At 43.1% G+C, this 16,812-nt stretch overlaps 1 protein-coding gene across 5 annotated transcripts in view; it reads right to left on the reverse strand.

Annotated features, from left to right (window-relative positions):
• KLHL6 (kelch like family member 6) overlaps positions 1-16,812 on the reverse strand; it is a 98,580-nt gene that overhangs the window by 61,067 nt on the left and 20,701 nt on the right. For 4 of the 5 annotated variants that reach the window (XR_009262041.1, XR_009262039.1, XR_009262040.1 and 1 more), the window contains exon 2: positions 14,581-14,746. Coding sequence is in view for 2 of the 5 variants with exons in the window: in XM_058730632.1 (XP_058586615.1) it covers positions 14,581-14,746 (166 nt within the window). In the remaining 3 variants the exon portion in view is untranslated. Of the gene's footprint in view, positions 1-14,580; positions 14,747-14,911; positions 15,961-16,812 lie in introns of those variants that run through there. The other variant, XM_058730633.1, reaches the window with a different exon arrangement.

A 16,812-nucleotide genomic window follows, 5' to 3' on the forward strand; every position in this document is an offset into this window, starting at 1 on the left:
ACTCACACCTAACCAACCAGAGTAAGTCACGTGGCAAAATCTGTTGTCAAGGAAAAAATAATCCTCCCACAGAAATAGTCCTGTAAGGATAGAAAGGGAATATACTGTATAAATAATACAAGATACTACACTCTCTAATAAGACTCTGAGAATTTCTCTTCCTTTTTTTTTTTTTACATACTTTATAAATCCTCTAAAAGGAAGTAGCACTTCTGTAATTTAAAAGTTCATTTGTAAAATCGTTGGTTTACGTGTCTTAGTTTTAAATGATCATCATCCTCATAAAAATATGAGTCCCTTCTTGGTTTCAACTCAGGAAATGACCTCACTGTTTGTGAGTTCGAGCCCCACATCAGGCTCTGTGCTGACAGCGTGGAGCCTACTCAGGATTCTCTCTCTCTCTCTCTCTCTCTCTGCCCCTCCCCTGCTCACTCTCTATCTCTCTGTCTCAAGATAAATTTAAAAAACTTAAAAAATATATGAGTCCCTTATGTTTATATAGCACTTAACACTTTACAAAGCACTGCCATATCCATTATATTACTTAATATTCATTTTCCAGATGAGGTGTCTCAAATGCATCAGTTCATTCTTTTTTTCATTTTTCATTTTAATTCCAATATAATTAACATACAGTGTTACATTAGTTTCAAGTGTACGATATTCAAATGCATCAGTCCATTCTTACTCACTGTTCTCTGGAGCTTAGCTTTGAACACATCCAACTTCCTATCCCCACTCCATATCCACTGGACTCCATGGAGAGTCAAGTTCTCAGTGTTCTTGTGTTGATGAATTAACAGGAGGGAAAGAGGGAGGCTGAGTGGAGAGCACCTGGCAAGGAGGGCCAATGTGAAGGCAAGGCCCAGTGACAGTATGAACGGGACAGACCTGCACTGGGACGGATGTAGCCTGCAGAGAAGAGGCTCCAGTGACAGGAGCTGAGGGTAGCAGAGTTGTGGGGCCTGAAGGGTGGGGGCAGGGGCAGGACTGGTCTTAGAATGATTGGGCTTTGGTCTTCAGTCCAGTGCATTCTAGGGGGCACACATCCCTGATTTTTGGATCAATCCCAATTACAACATATTACCTTTCCATGTCAGAACTCTCGTCCCAATTGTCAGTTTAGAAAACATTGACCGAGGGTCAGGGGCGCCTGGGTGGCTCAGCTGGGTAAGTGTCCAACTCTTGATTTTGGCTCAGGTCATGATCTCACAGATTTGTGAGATCGAGCCCTGCATCAGGCTCTGCACTGACAGCATGAAGCCTGCTTGGGATTCTCTCTCTCCCTCTCTTCGCCCCTCCTCCCCCCCCTCCCCACTTTCTCTCTCTCAGAATCAATAAATAAACTTTAAGAAAATTGACTGAGGGTCAATAAAATGTTGGAGTAGCTTTAATTCTACCTCAGACTGCCCTGTCAGCTGGCTCCAGCCATGGCCTGCAGATCTACTCCTCGCATGAGCAACTGTAGAAACGGTTGAGACTGAGAACTCTAACACCTGTTGAGTTGTCTGCAGATTTTCAGTTCAAAGAGTAAAAATATACATCTGAGACCAAGCCTTGTTGAGCCCTCAGAACCTGTCACCAGAGCCGTATGTGGCCCTGCCCACAGAGATATCTATGAGCGCTAAAAGGGAACTCACTTTTGTGACAGCCTCTAGTGTAAATAGCACATACACTATTCCAGTGTTTGCATAAGAAGAAGATGGTATGAAAATAAAATAGATTTTCTAAATATGTAAACTGTCTCTAGGAGGCCACCTAAGAACCTGGTAACAGTGGTTGTCTCTGAGGAGGGGAACTGGTGGCTGGGGTCTGGGTACAGAGGAAGGCTTACTTCTCACTGTTTACCTTTATGTCCTCCCTTGCATTGTCCACCATGTGACAGAATTATCTGTTTTACAATCAAGTCTCTCATGAATGGCGAAAACACTTGAAGGTAACACATCAAAATGCGAATTGTGTTTATCTCAAATGCAGTTGCTAATTTTTCTTTTAGACTTTGCTGTTTAGAACAAATGTTCTACACTGAGCATGAAGTTGCTTTTAAAATCAGAAAAAAGAAAAGAAAAGAAATACTCCTTGCAATTTTCAAGGACACAATGAGAAAAGAAAATAAAATGTAAAAAATAAAACAAAGAACACCTATGATGTGCCAGCCCCTTTATATTACTGAGCTAATTTAATCCTCACAATACTATAAAGTAGATGTTTATTATCTTTCCTGGTTTATAGATGAGGAAAGGAGATCCAGAGAAGTGAGGTGATTTCCTCAAACAGTTATAGCTAATAAGAGGTAGAGCTAGGGGCACCTGGGTGGCTCAGTCGGTTGAGCGTCCGACTTCGGCTCAGGTCATGATCTCGCGGTCCGTGAGTTCGAGCCCCGCGTCAGGCTCTGTGCTGACCGCTCAGAGCCTGGAGCCTGTTTCCGATTCTGTGTCTCCCTCTCTCTCTGACCCTCCCCCGTTCATGCTCTGTCTCTCTCTGTCTCAAAAATAAATAAACGTTAAAAAAAAAAAAATTAAAAAAAAAAAAGGAGGTAGAGCTAAAATTTGAAGCAGTCTTATCTAATTCCAAAAATGCATGTTTTAAGACAACTTCAAGCTTCCTCAGGTCGAGCAGTGTGTGTACAGGACAAGGGCTTGGCAGATGCCAACCATGATTTGCACAATTCACCAACAAGAGCTCCAGTAATCTGATCTGCCTGGAGGAAAGCTTGACCCACAAGGTGCCAATTCCTACCCCTGCTTCATGACTACTGATAAGCAAAGAAGGAAGCCGTGAAGGAGAATCAAACCAAGTATTGGAGCTCACATTTGTTAGAAACATTGATCCAGAGTGTCCCTCCCCACCCAGACACCATTCATTCCCCCATTCATCCACCCGTTAATTTCCAGAATGTGTACTGAACATCTGTTATGTAGTAGGCCATCAATCAGTATCGGACAACAGAGGTGAGCAGAAAGAGACACAGTGCCTGTGCTCATTGGACCTGACAGACGAGTGGAGAAAGCAAACAGTAATCAAACAATCACACAGGTGTCAAATTACAACTGTGATAAATGCTATATAACACAGTTCGGTGATTCCACTGCCTGAAAGTGAAGGCAGCCCTATTCTTACCCCTCAAGCTGTACACTGTCACCAGGACTTTCCCTGATAGAACCTCTCCACAGTCAGACCTGTCTATTCACCTTCCCCAAACATTCCTAAGCTTGTCTGTCACAGAGCCTTTCTGTGCTCAGGCTGTTTCATCAGCCTGAACCTGCTTCCTCTCTCATCGCTCTGTTAAAATCCTGCTCTCTCCCTGCCCAGGCAAGTTTGACTCCAGAGCTCCACTGTTTAAGAAAGGAATCAGGATAGCTCACCCCAATTTCAACTGAGAAGACCCCTTTTAAACTAACTTCAAAAAAAAAGGGAAGAGGGGTGCCTGGGTGGTTCAGTAGGTTAAGTGACTCTTGATTTCGGCTGAGGTCATGATCTCACGGTTCGTGAGTTCAACTGACAGTGCAGAGCCCGACGAAGGATTCTCTCTCTCTCCCTTTCCTGCTTGGGATTCTCTCTCTCTCTGCCCACCCCCCCAAAATAAATAAATAAAACTTAAAAAAAAAAAAAGGTAAGGAGTACCATGGCCATCGCCTCATCTACACACAGGTTATTTTCTTCATTTGGAGTGTTAAGTTTGGGACTGATGGAGGGGGTCCAGAGTCTGTGAACCCCTACAACAGTGTGCAAGCATCTGTTTGCACCTGTGGCAGTTTTCTGAAAATTGAGTTTACAGGAGATGCTGTGAGTTGCTCTCTAGTATCCATGCACCTGAGGACAAAGCCAACACAAGAAGGAGAGCCAGGACGACAAGACCAGAGAGTCTTGACTGTGTTTTAAGCCTTCTGTGCCTCTGGACATTTTTAATTCTGGGTCAATATGTGCTTAAGAAGAAAGGAAAATGAAAGATAAGGGAAGGGAGAAGAAATGGAGAAATCCTGCCAATTCATGAAGTTCTTTCTCAAAAGCCACTTCCTGCTTCATGGCTTTTTCAGTTGCCCAACACAGAATCAATCCCTGCCTCCTCTGTGCTCCACTGAGCGACTCACTTGACCCTCTGTGGAGCACCAATTACATTTCTCCTTTGTACTACAGTCAGGCATCCCAAGGGCAGGTTCTGGGTCATATTTGTGTTTTTATTTCTAATAGCTCCTAGCACAAACTCTGCCAAAAAGAAGAGAGGGGAGGAAAATAGTTTTCAGATACCTAGTATGTACCAAGACCTATGCTAGACACTTTCCCACCCATTTTTTTAATGAATAAATTTTATTTTTTAACAAATATACTTTATTTAACAAGTAATAATAAGGTAGGTATTAGCACAGACCATTTGCACAAAGGAAGAAATAGAGAATTCAAAGAGTTGAGTGTGTTGCCTAAGGCCACACAGCCAGTAAGTGGTACAGATGATGCTCAAGGTTATGGCTAGCTCACTCTTCTCATTGGGCATCACACTGTCTCTGTAACTGTCACATTGTTGAGCTAACAAAATTCAAGGAGAGTCTGAAGAGGCCTTATGAGAACAAGGGTAGTGGTGATCTCCAAATTGCCTACATTCCCCCCAGAATATGCTTCAATAAATACTTTTGAGTATGAGGGGTATAGAGCAGCATACTAACCAATGGCTGAGAAACTGCTGATGGGCAGGGGAGTCATGGGAACAAGAAATTGTTTTCTTTAAAATATATGTGTTTTTTATTTCTTCATATTCAAGATTATTTAAGACGCTAGTGTAAATTTTCATTCTCAGCCTGTCCAAATGACACATGAACTTGTTTATTAAAGCTGAGCGATGACAGATAATGGCAACAGACAGCCAACTTCCTGTTTGAGGGGACATGTGAGCAAAAGGTTACAGTCAGGCACCTGACCTCGAACAAGGACTAAAAATACAATCAAAGAAACCACTTGAGACATGGCTGCAGTTCCCATGAGAAGTGTCTCTCTCAATGAGAATGTACGCCCTGCTCCCCATCTCCACTGTCCTTCCTCTGCTTCCCTCCAGGGTCTCCAGAATCTGGGATCTTAACAGACTTAACCAATGTAATTCCACATCTCCCTAGAGGTGCCTTCAAATCCACCCCAGAAAAACTGAAGCCATATTTTGACCCAAATCAATAATTCCATTGACCACAGTCCCTAAGTAACCTTATAGTTATTGCAAAGGGTGTATAAAGACATTGGTATTCTTACCTTCAAGCCCCAACAAATCAGTGTATGTGAAGAGCATATAATTTGTTGATGAGATTTAAAAACTTCAAATTTATTTGAAAGTGTCAATTCATTTTTTAAGTTTATTTATTTTTAAAAAATTTTTTTAATGTTTATTTATTTTTGAGAGAGAGAGAGCATGAGCAGGGGAGGGGCAGAGAGAGAGAGAGACACAGAATCCAAAGCAGGCTCCAGGCTCTGAGCTGTCAGTGCAGAGCCCAACACAGGGCTTGAACTCTTGAACTGTGAGATCATGACCTGAGCCAAAGTCAGATGCTTAACCAACTAAGCCACCCAGGCACCCCTGTTTATGAATTCATAGTAAATTTTTTTTGTCACCATTTTTCTTCTCAGATAATAGTCATAAAAAATAAAACTTTTCTATGGGGTGTGTATTGATATGAAAGAAGGATCTTCATACTTAAAATCTGTAAATTACCACTGATCCTAATCTTCCATCCCTGCCCCTTTTCCCCTCTCTCAGATGATAATCTACTTCAGACCAAAGGGCATACGCCGCCCCCCTACTCCCAGGATGTCCTCTGCTCCAAACTTTGAGTCCTTGCTCTAGACTTGGCTGAGGGGTCTGCTGGTTCCTGGAAACTATATGGGGTGAGCAGGAAAGGGAGCTAAGACCTGCAAAAGGTCCGCTCACTAAGGTGGGGCAGGTTTTGGGGGACTGAGGCAACTATAGAGGTACACTGACCTCAGAAGTGGGATCAGGGAGAAAGGAAAGGGTGTGGGAAGCTTGGTCAAGATTCAGGCAACAGACAGCCCCTGAATTTTCAGAGGAGCTAGTGGGGCCCCCAACGGGCCAGCAGCACACAATGAGGGAGCCACATAGGCCATACTAAGAGTCAAGGGGCAAGTGCTGGAGCTTAGTGACTCAGCCCAGGGACACGATGAAGGCCAAGAAGGGACACCACTATGAGGATTAAATGGAATGACTATGTCTGGGATATGTTTGATGCTCAGGACATAGTGTGTGTGTGTGTGTGTGTGTGTGTGTGTGTGTGTGTGTGTGTGCAAATTTAGGGCACAGAAGCAGTAGGGCATCTAAGCAAAGCCAAGTCCTGAGAAGCAGGTCCATGAGCAGACAGCTGCAACAGGTAAGTTATCAGGTAGGGAAGTGGAAACTTAAGTCTTTGCTTCTGCCTAAATACTTTTCCCCCAACCCAGCTGCCTCATGTTGAAATCCTACCTATTCTATGAAGTCCAAGTCAATGCCACCTCCTTCAGAGCCAGAACGTTTTTCTACCCTATACTCTGCCCTGGGGTCTGGCTGGATTGCCCTGTGGTTTGAAAGCTCAGTGGGAGTCCTTGCTTTTGAGGCTTTGGGGGTAGTGGCGGGAGGCAGGTATAGGGGTCAGAAGTTTTGGGTTTAGGCCTCTGATTATGGTTTCAACTCTTTGATGAGCTGAGCTCTCTCTGAGCCATAGATTCCTTGTCTGGAAAGTGTTGAGAATAATAAAGCCCACTTTGCAGTCTCATTGTGAAGGAATTACTTGGCCAGCCCACTCACAGAAATATTGTCAACATCAGACTGGATTGTGCAGGGGAAAGAATACAATAAATTGCTAAACAAATGTGATCAATATTTATAATTTTTGTCTTTATTTCCCCGATAGTTTCTTACAAAGTACCTTGAATGTAGTAAATAGTTAGTAATTTGTAGAAATTAGGTAGAAGTAAAAGTCAAAATCTGGTAGTAACATGGATTTTCAATACAACAAAAACCCCATATCCCACTTCCTATATTTCACCACCCATGGGCAGCAACTAGGGCTGAATACCCAGGGAAAGAATGATAGGATAGACAAAAGAAGACAATTTTGATTTTTGAGTTTCTAAATACACGTTCAGAACCTACAGTAGAAAATTAGTTTTGAAATACCAGTTAGTAGTAATAACTGGGCCCTTTGAACTGGAAAAGCCAGAATACCAAAGAGTCTAGGCATACAGTTTATGTCAAAGCAACAGACATAGGAGAATGGATGATAATGTAGCAGCCAGCTTTTCCAACAATGATTCCGGAGCCAAGAAAAAAGAGGAGAGTCTAGCGATAAAGTGAGAAGCAGGTGTGGGTCCTTGAGATGATGCCCTGCCTCCCAACCCAGGCCAAACTCTAGAGTAAAGGAAAAGCAAAAAGCTCCTTAGAGATTGTGGAGCTGAGAGCAAAAGGAAGTGTGCCTCGACTTCCTAAAGGAAATCAGAAAAGCGGCAGTCCAGTGTAGCAGAAGCAGAAGAGAAGCTGGAATGTGTTGTTTCTAGACAAAGGGGACCTATGGCAGTTGCTCCAAATTCCCTATAGTTCCAGATTGGCACAGGCAAGCAAATGGAAGTTTCTTGTGTGTTCCTGAGAGGGACAAAGAAATCACTGAGAGGACTGGCAGACCTGAGGAGGCCTTGCAAATGGGACAAAGAGAATGCACAGTGACCCACAAAGACTGAGGGCCTGAACCAGGTGGGCCTGAGGACTTCCAGCTGATGCCATGGGTGAAGGAGTCAATGATCAGAGAGAGACCAATGGGAACACAGATGTTCCAGCAGGTGCCAGCATAGACCAATGATGCAAATAACCATGGTAAGCCTGGGCCAGATGCCTCTTTCTATAATGTCCTGGTAATCTGTAAACACCCCCTTGGAACCATTTAAGCAAACCAGATGCTAAATTGATGAAGCTTCCCTGAAATGAGATATCATTAGGTTGACTACAATTTCTATCACTGATAGAATGGGAAGCTCAGGAAACAGATTAAGTTCAATGTTAGAAAAATAATAGGTTAAATCATGCTTTTATCTTTGCATACCTACATTTGTAGCCTCAGATTTAGATCCTCTATACTAATTAGAACTCAAGAACAATATGCAATTCAGAGAGGCAAAACTAATGTATGGTGACAGATGCCAGAGTGATAGCTCTCCCTGGGGAGGTACTACCTGTGGAGGGCATAAGAGAGCATTCTGGGATGCCAAGGATGTTCTGGAGCTTGATCTGGGTGGTGGTTACGTGACTGCAAACACGTGTAAAAAATCAAAAACTGTACATTTAAGATGTGTGCATTTTACTAAATGTAAGTTATACCTAAAAGTAAAAAAGAGTAAACATTGAGATTAAACACAGAAATGTGTTTAAAGAGACACTGTGTGGACAGCAGCAGGCTCACTGTTGAGATGGGGACATCTGGTTTCCCCAGAGGGAGTCAGGCATGAGGGGTGGCAGCTGTGCCAGTCTCACCTGCTGACACAATTACAGGGCCCCACTGGTTTCCAGAATTTTCCACTGGGCAGCCCTCCCTGAGGATGCCAACAGCCCCAGCTGCCTTCAGGATCCTGACTTGCTCCAGGCCTTGCTCTGAGGGACGCACACAGTATGTAGTGGGGAACACACAGGCTAGCATAAGCAGATAGGGGTGAAATCCAGGCTCCTCTCTCATTAGCCATGAAACCTTGATCTTTTACATCACTAAAAATTGGGGGTAAAAATACATACCTCATTTTAAATGAAACCATGTAGGCAAAACAGTTGCCACATTGTGAATGCTCTGGGAAGCACAACTATTACTGTCCTGCGGACCCAGGAGAGTAACCCCAATTTCTTATCACCTACAATGGCCACACAGCAACATTGGTTGACAAAAGGAATGTGTGGGAGAGGATGCATCAGTCAACAGATTGATTTTCTCTAGACAGTAGCAAAGAAATAGTTGGGCTGGTTTTCTCGCCTGGATCCACTGGCTATTCCGATGGTGAGTAGACACAATCTGTGGGTCCCTATCAATGACAACACAAGTTCATCTGTAATGATGTAATGTAATGAGTGAGACCTACTTTTGTTAGGTGCCTGGCACTTAGTGGGTGCTTAAAAATGAAGCAATTATTAGTATGAACCTGTGGAATACTTCCTCCTCTACCACCCCACAACATTTCTAAAAGCCAGGAGTGGGCTTCTTAGTGTCCTCTTAAAGGAGGTCAGGCAATTTTTGATCGGGCGTTGAGCAGTTTCTGAGGCAGTCCTCATATTCAGCTAGCAATAGACAAGAGTGACACATGCCTTCACCAATTCAACAAATATTTATGTATTATGATCCAGATATTGAGTAAGCCAAGAAGCTAGTCCCAGCCATCCGGGTCAGCCACTGACTACATGGCTACCTCATCCATACAGATCTCAGCCCCAGAGGTGTTGTGGAGGCCCCACCTGGGTCTTCTTGGCCCCAGGCCAGATGACCAGGCCACCATTCTGGCATCCCTCTTTCTTTCCTCACATCACCCCTCAGGTCTCAGCCTGATTTCCCTTTCTCTTCCAAGCTCCTTCTAACCAGCTGCTCTGTTATCTTAGCCATCTTCTGTCCCAAGACTAAATGAAGGGTAAGCATGGTCTCCCTGACCTCACATCTTTTGCTACCCTGAAGATAAGCTCAAAAACCCTTATTCTTTCATGAGTTTTTAATAATAAAAATGAAAGTAACAAATATGACGAAGTTCTCCAAACTAACATGGCAGTTCTCCACAACTGAAAAATCTTACCAAGTTCTTATAGCCATTGTCCCACACCTACAGTTTCTACAGTTTTTCACTGCCTTGCTTATCTAGAACTCAGAAGCCTGAAGTTCCAGATAAGGCAAGTTCCCTGCAGCCCCAACCCTGCCTCACATTGTGAAGGGTCGCTTGGGCCTTTCCTCATAGGTGCTTCTCTTACTCTTACCTTTCTAGAAACTACTTGGAGAAAATATATTTCTCCCCATAATTGGCTAATTAATCACAGCTAAGTGACTGCAAAGTTCCTCTCGTGGCAGTCCATTTAGTACCTGCCACACCCTAACTTTCCTCCTAAAAGAAACTGTCCCACCCTGTGCCACAGCTGACTGGACCAATGACAGTGGTAATGGTAGCTGACCCCAGGGTTATCAGTCTTCAGGAGGCCAGCAACTCATGAAGTTGCTTTGCATGAAAAGCTCTTTTCAAACAGCATTAGCAGTGACTGGCTTGGTCAATCAAATGAACTCTTTCTGGACTAGGAAATTCTGGCATAGAAGGAATCAACGGAAAACAGGAAGAGACTTGAAAAGAGAAGTAGAAAGGGAGGGGGCAGCTGAAGCACAGTGACGGTGTAACAGCTAAAATCCTTTACTACCAGATGGGGTAGAAAACACCAAGATCATCTGGTTCCCGTTGATTTCCGTCCAAGAAATGTGGTATCAGCTTCTGTGCACGTTCTAAAATAACAAGATAAAATGCCAACTCTGGCACACTTTTCTCCATCTACAATTCTAAGTCAATTAAATATAGCACCAGTCCAATTCATTCTACTAGCCAAGTGTTACATGATGAAACAAAACTTTAAATCATGGTCTCTTAAAATCCTAATCCAGGAAAAAGCAAAACTTGGGGGATAGCATAGGAAAATGTCCTCACAGCTCAATGTCAGTCATTTCATTCAAGGCACAAATTATCCAAAGTAAAGTTAAAATTAACGCACAAATGATGGGAAGAAAATTCTACCCAGCATGTATTATGTGTTAGGTATTTTACAAATAGCATCTCACTTAATTCTCACAGTAACTCTCCCTGAAAGGTAGGTATTATAATCATCCTAATTTCACAAATAAGAAAGGTGAGACTCAGACAATCTAAGTAACTTGTCCACATGCACACAGCAAATAAATGACTAAACTGGGATTTAAACCCAGGTTCTGTCTGAGTCCAATACCCATGTTCTTTCTAATCCACCATTCTGCCTTATAAGAGACTATTACAGATAACCCAACATGTTTCATTTCTGAGGAGATCCCAACAACATTATGCAGCCATCAAAAGGGCTCTGTATATATTGATCTATAACAATCTCCAAAATATATTGTGAAGCCAAACAAAGCAAGATGCAAAAAAAAAAAAAAAAAAAAGTGTATAGCGCACCAATATTTGTGTTAAAAACTGGAGGCAAAGAGTGGGAATGATATATGCACATATACACTGGGGTGTGCATAGAATATGAAGGACAGGGGCACCTGGATGGCTCAGTTGGTTGAGCATCTGACTGTTGATTTTGGCTCAGGTCATATCTCATGGTTTCTGAGATCGAGTCCTGTGTCATGCTCTGCACTAACAGCACAGAACCTGCTTGGGATTCCCTTTCTCCTTCTTTCTCTGCCCCTCCCCCCCCGCCCCCCCCCCCCACCCAAGAGCATGCACGCATGCTCTCTCTCTCAAAACAAATAAATAAATAAAATTTAAAAAAAGAATACAAAGGACAGCAAGATACTACTAAAAGTGAAGATAGCAAAATGTTTCACTGTCTCCCCTTCTGTTTTTCTGAATTTGGAACAAGGGTATGTTTTATCCATTCAAAAGAATACTTTTTTTAAGACCACAAAGTGATTTCAACAACCTACAAATCTCTGTCCTTTGTGGTGTTTTCAGGAATGAAGATATCCTCAGTTTTCTACATCTGAGTCTTCAAAGCAAGTTATCCAGAAGCAACAGACTTTCTAACCAGACACCCAGAGCACTCTTCTCTTGTTTTCATAAGAATCAACACTCATTAGGAAAATTAGTAAAATAGCCTCAGAGAGAACTTACTATTTTTTGCCTAGAAAGTGAATGAGATTTGGAAAATTTTGAGGTGAGGGATTACCAGGATAGGGGAATCAATAATAAACAGAACATGCTCTATCTCTATCCTGTCTCTGTCTTCCTCTTCCTTCCACCTCTCATTAAAACCAAAATCTCTGTTGAAGCTCACAACTTGAGAGAAAATGAGAAGAAGGAGGAGAGGGAGGGAAAGGAGGCAGAGGAGGACAACGACAATGAAGACAACGGAGAAACTTTGTGCCAGAATAATTTCCAGATACATTAAAGATTTAAATATCAAAGCTGTGAACATAACAAAACTAATAGAAATTAGAAGTGAGTAAGTATATAATTAAGCAATGGGGAAGGTCTTTCTAAAAACATACAACGAAGGCAAAAAACATCAAGGAGATGATCAATAGATCTGACTAAACACTAATTTTAAAATTTTATATATAAAAAAGTCATTACTAAAAATCATGAGTCAAATAACCAATGGAAAATATTTGCAACATTATTACAAAAGATAACAGTCTTTACTATCTAAAGAGTTTTTATAAAAATCACCCAAAACTGAAAAGGAGAACAAGAAACAGAAACACAAACTCCATCCTCACTGAAACCAGGAGATATCAGTAACCCCAAACCACAGAATGTGAAGACTGGAGAGTGATTTTTTTTGAGAGAAGAGAGGTCAGACCAAGTGCCTACAAAGGAGTTTGTCCCTCAGAACCCCAGAAAGCAGAAATATTACAGTCCCAGGGAAATAGCAAGGCCGGGGCAGATGGGGCTGATAACAAGGGTGGGTTTAAGAAGAATTTAAGCCTCCTGGGACTCCTCTCCACCTCTTATAACCTAACAAAAGATAGATTTTTTGTTCCTGCTGGAAAAGATTTATCTCTGGAGAAACCACACCAGAGAGGTTCTGGACTCAGGGACACCAGAAACTGAGAAAGACACATGAGGACATCTTACTGAGAACAAGGAGGCTAAATAAAGATTTGCACATATACCCACACCCACACACCCACTGTAGAATACGTGAAGCTCTGTTTTAGCCCCCAGGTAAAAGCTGAACTAGATAGAGGCCCTATCTGACCTGGGAAGGATTTCACTGAGGTCAGATTGTTGGAGCAGTTGGGGAGGAGGGAAGGAATACGATATAGCTACTGAGTCCCTCACTCCACATAATGAGGAGTATTTCCCTGCCGGTTAGTAAGGCTAAAGGTGTAAGCAGGTAAGGACAGAGAAAGGGGGGAGGGCTGTATGTGGGGGTGGTAACTGACTTGGACACATCACCAGAAGGCATGACCAGTCCTGATGGAAGTAACTTGCTCTGTATCTTTACAATACCCCGAGGAAGCTGAGACAATAAAATTGGCAATTATTCGTAACTCATCAGTGCTGTTTTATAGTTGACTCTCCTCCCTCTTTCTACTCTCCCTTCCTTGCTGGACTCCACAGATCCTGCCTAGGCTCCAGTCTCAACAAAAAAAATCCCATAGCCCCTGGTCTTGACTCTGGGCCCCTCATTCCCCACCTGTTTCCCCTCAACCACTGACCTACTGAGGATCCAGAAGGATACCACCTCCCCAAGTCCCAAACCATGCACAAGATCTGATGTTTGTCTCAGTCCCTGGGAATGACCTGGTTTGTCCCTAGACTCCGTTTGTCAATAAATCTCAACATCCTCAGTGAGACAATCTCTGTCTTCACTCGGCAAAACCAAGTTTAAGGTGTACTTTTAGACCTAGGTAAAGATAGTAACTTGGGATGGGGCCCCAATGATAACTGTGGATGCAACTGACAGAATCTATGGATCTAATTAGTCAATGAAGCTAAATATACTTGTAGTCAGATTGAAACAAACGTAGTCAAAAGGAAACAATAAAACTTAATCCTAGAGACACCTGGGTGGCTTGGTTGGTTAAGCATCAGATTCTTGATTTTGGCTCAGGTCATGATCTCGAGGTTAGTGAGTTCGAGCCCTGCATCGGCACTGTCAGTGCAAAGCCTGCTTGGGATTCTCTCTCTCTCCCTCTCTCTCTGCCCCTCTCCCACGTGTGTGTGTGTGTGTGTGTGTGTGTGTGTGTGTGTGTGTTCTCTCTCTCTCTTTCTCAAAATAAATGAATAAACTTAATTAATCCCAAGGGTTGTCTTTTATCTTCTGCAATACCCCTCATGAAAAGTGCTCTTCTTTCATACCCACCGCAAAGTGCTAACGAGTCAAGGTCGGGCATTCCCCCCAAGTCTAGACACTTGCTCCCAGAGAGACTGTAGGGTCTAGTGGCAAGCATGTAGCACCTGGATGCAGAAGGTCCAGGGTGCAAATAACCCCCTTCTCTGTGCCTTGCTCTTCCTACCTGTAAAATAGGGAGAAGAAACTGCTTTCCCTTCCTTCCCAGTAAGGATTCGAAGTTATGCATATGAAGTGGTGACTGGAACCCCTGGCTCCAATTAGGCTTCTGCAAATTGTAGTTACTGCAGTCAGGAAATACATATAGATTCCAGGCACCAAGCTGCCCTGGCTCTATGGCATTAAGGAGTCAATGCCACATCTCACCCCCTCTGAGGAAACTTCCAAAGGAGCATCTTCTGACTTTCAAGTAAGTAGAGGCCCAACTAAGTGTGGGTATGAGTATGGTTATATGTATGTCCCAGGTATAGGCCTGAGAGCCAGTCCAGACAGATCTCTGAGGAATCACTGCTTTCCCCTGCTCCAGAGGAAAGCACTGAAACTATTTCTTCACACACCTGGAAAAGGTTAGCAGCTTCCAGGACCCGTTGCACATTCTGCTTGGTGATCAGCGCCTTGCTGGTGTATGTATAGTCCAGAAGAGTGTGCATGGTCTCAGCATCGACCCCTTTGATAATGATCCTCTTCTCATACTTTTCCTTTAAATCATTGCAGAACATGGCCCTGGAAGAGAGATGTGTGAATGTGAGTGCTACCATGACCTTAACAGACCCCCTTCACACCTATCTGCCCCCACAGAACAGCGAGGTCCCTAAGGTCAGGACCTGGGATGATTGTTCTGTGTTCCTCTAACACCCAGAACACACCAGACATTCAATTAATACTTACTGCACTGAGGTGTCCTGCTCTGCTGTACCCAGCTGTGGTCCCTAAGGCAATCCCATATCTGAAGAAAGAGTAGGAGCCCTACTGGCAAAGCTGGTGGGATCTAGAACTACTTTATTGGCCCAAAGAACTACTTTAATGGCTCAAAGTGCTGGAGAGTCTTCTGGGAGCACTGTAGCACCCTTCCCCTGCCCAGGCCTTCTCAACTACTAGTACCCCAAAACAGGGTTTCTCATTCAGTTCTCAGTTCTCATTTAAGCCTTCCTCTGGCCTGGAAGCTGGCCTCCACACCCAGGCCTGGCCAGCTGGGGCCCGAATGCCCTCCAGTAACACAAGAGATCTTGCTAGTACCTCTCACTCCAGAGGCTCAACCCCTGTCTATGGCTTCCCAGTTGGAGCTGGGAGCCTCGAATTGCCTTATCATAGGAAAGAACTCCCCAAGGCCATTACTCTGTCTCACCTCTGGCTATGCTTATTCCCTCCCCAGGACTAGACTATTGGATATTTAGTGTCTATCCCGGAAGCAGGGGAACAGATGGAAAAGATGTTGATCTTGACATGAGATGGACCAAGATTTGAAAACCAGATCCACCAACTCAGAACTTGGACATGTTACTTAATCTCCAGGAGCTTCAGCTTTCTCGTCTATAATGGGAATTTTAGCAGTCATTTAAAAGTTTGCTGTAAGGATTCTCAATAACTAATAAGTAGAAATACAAAGATTTTTCTACCCCCTCCCAGGCTCATATGTGAATTTATCATGCTACCTGGACATTGATATTTGAATTATCAATTCCTCTCAAGAAAAGTATGAGTAATTTTATTTATTTTTAAAATGCACTGAAGTCCTACTGTGTTTCTGGAGTTTTGAAAACTTAAAAGATATCTAAAATATAATGATTGCATAAATGATAAGCAGGGTAAAGATGATTAAATATGTGAGTGGAGACATGAAGATAGTCTATGAATAAGGCTAGGAGTGCCACTGAACTGTCACTACAGGTGGGTCTCCCATTTGACCAATGCAAAAGAGAGACCATCTGGTCAGTTACACAATGACACAATTTTTTTTTTCAATATATGAAGTTTATTGTCAAATTGGTTTCCATACAACACCCAGTGCTCATCCCAAAAGGTGCCCTCCTCAATACCCATCACCCACTCTCCCCTCCCTCTCACCCCCCATCAACCCTCAGTTTGTTCTCAGTTTTTAAGAGTCTCTTATGCTTTGGCTCTCTCCCACTCTAACCTCTTTTTTTTTTCCTTCCTCTCCCCCATAGGTTTCTGTTAAGTTTCTTAGGATCCACATAAGAGTGAACACATATGGTATCTGTCTTTCTCTGTATGGCTTATTTCACTTAGCATCACACTCTCCAGTTCCATCCACGTTGCTACAAAGGGCCATATTTCATTCTTTCTCATTGCCACGTAGTACTCCATTGTGTATATAAACCACAATTTCTTTATCCGTTCATCAGTTGATGGACATTTAGACTCTTTCCATAATTTGGCTATTGTTGAGAGTGCTGCTAGAAACATTGGGGTACAAGTGCCCCTATGCATCAGTACTCCCGTATCCCTTGGGTAAATTCTTAGCAGTGCTATTGCTGGGTCATAGGGTAGGTCTATTTTTAATTTTTTGAGGAACCTCCACACTGTTTTCCAGAGTGGCTGCACCAGTTTGCATTCCCACCAACAGTGCAAGAGGGTTCCCGTTTCTCCACATCCTCGCCAGCATCTATAGTCTCCTGATTTGTTCATTTTGGCCACTCTGACTGGCGTGAGGTGATATCTGAGTGCACAATCACACAATTCTATATATAACAAATCCAAATGCTCAGAGAATTACTATTGTTCTCAGCACAAAAACTATATGGAACTTCCCTTATGAATGGACAGCAGCC

Source organism: Neofelis nebulosa, chromosome 5 (assembly GCF_028018385.1).
Source record: "Neofelis nebulosa isolate mNeoNeb1 chromosome 5, mNeoNeb1.pri, whole genome shotgun sequence".
Taxonomy (NCBI): domain Eukaryota; kingdom Metazoa; phylum Chordata; class Mammalia; order Carnivora; family Felidae; genus Neofelis; species Neofelis nebulosa.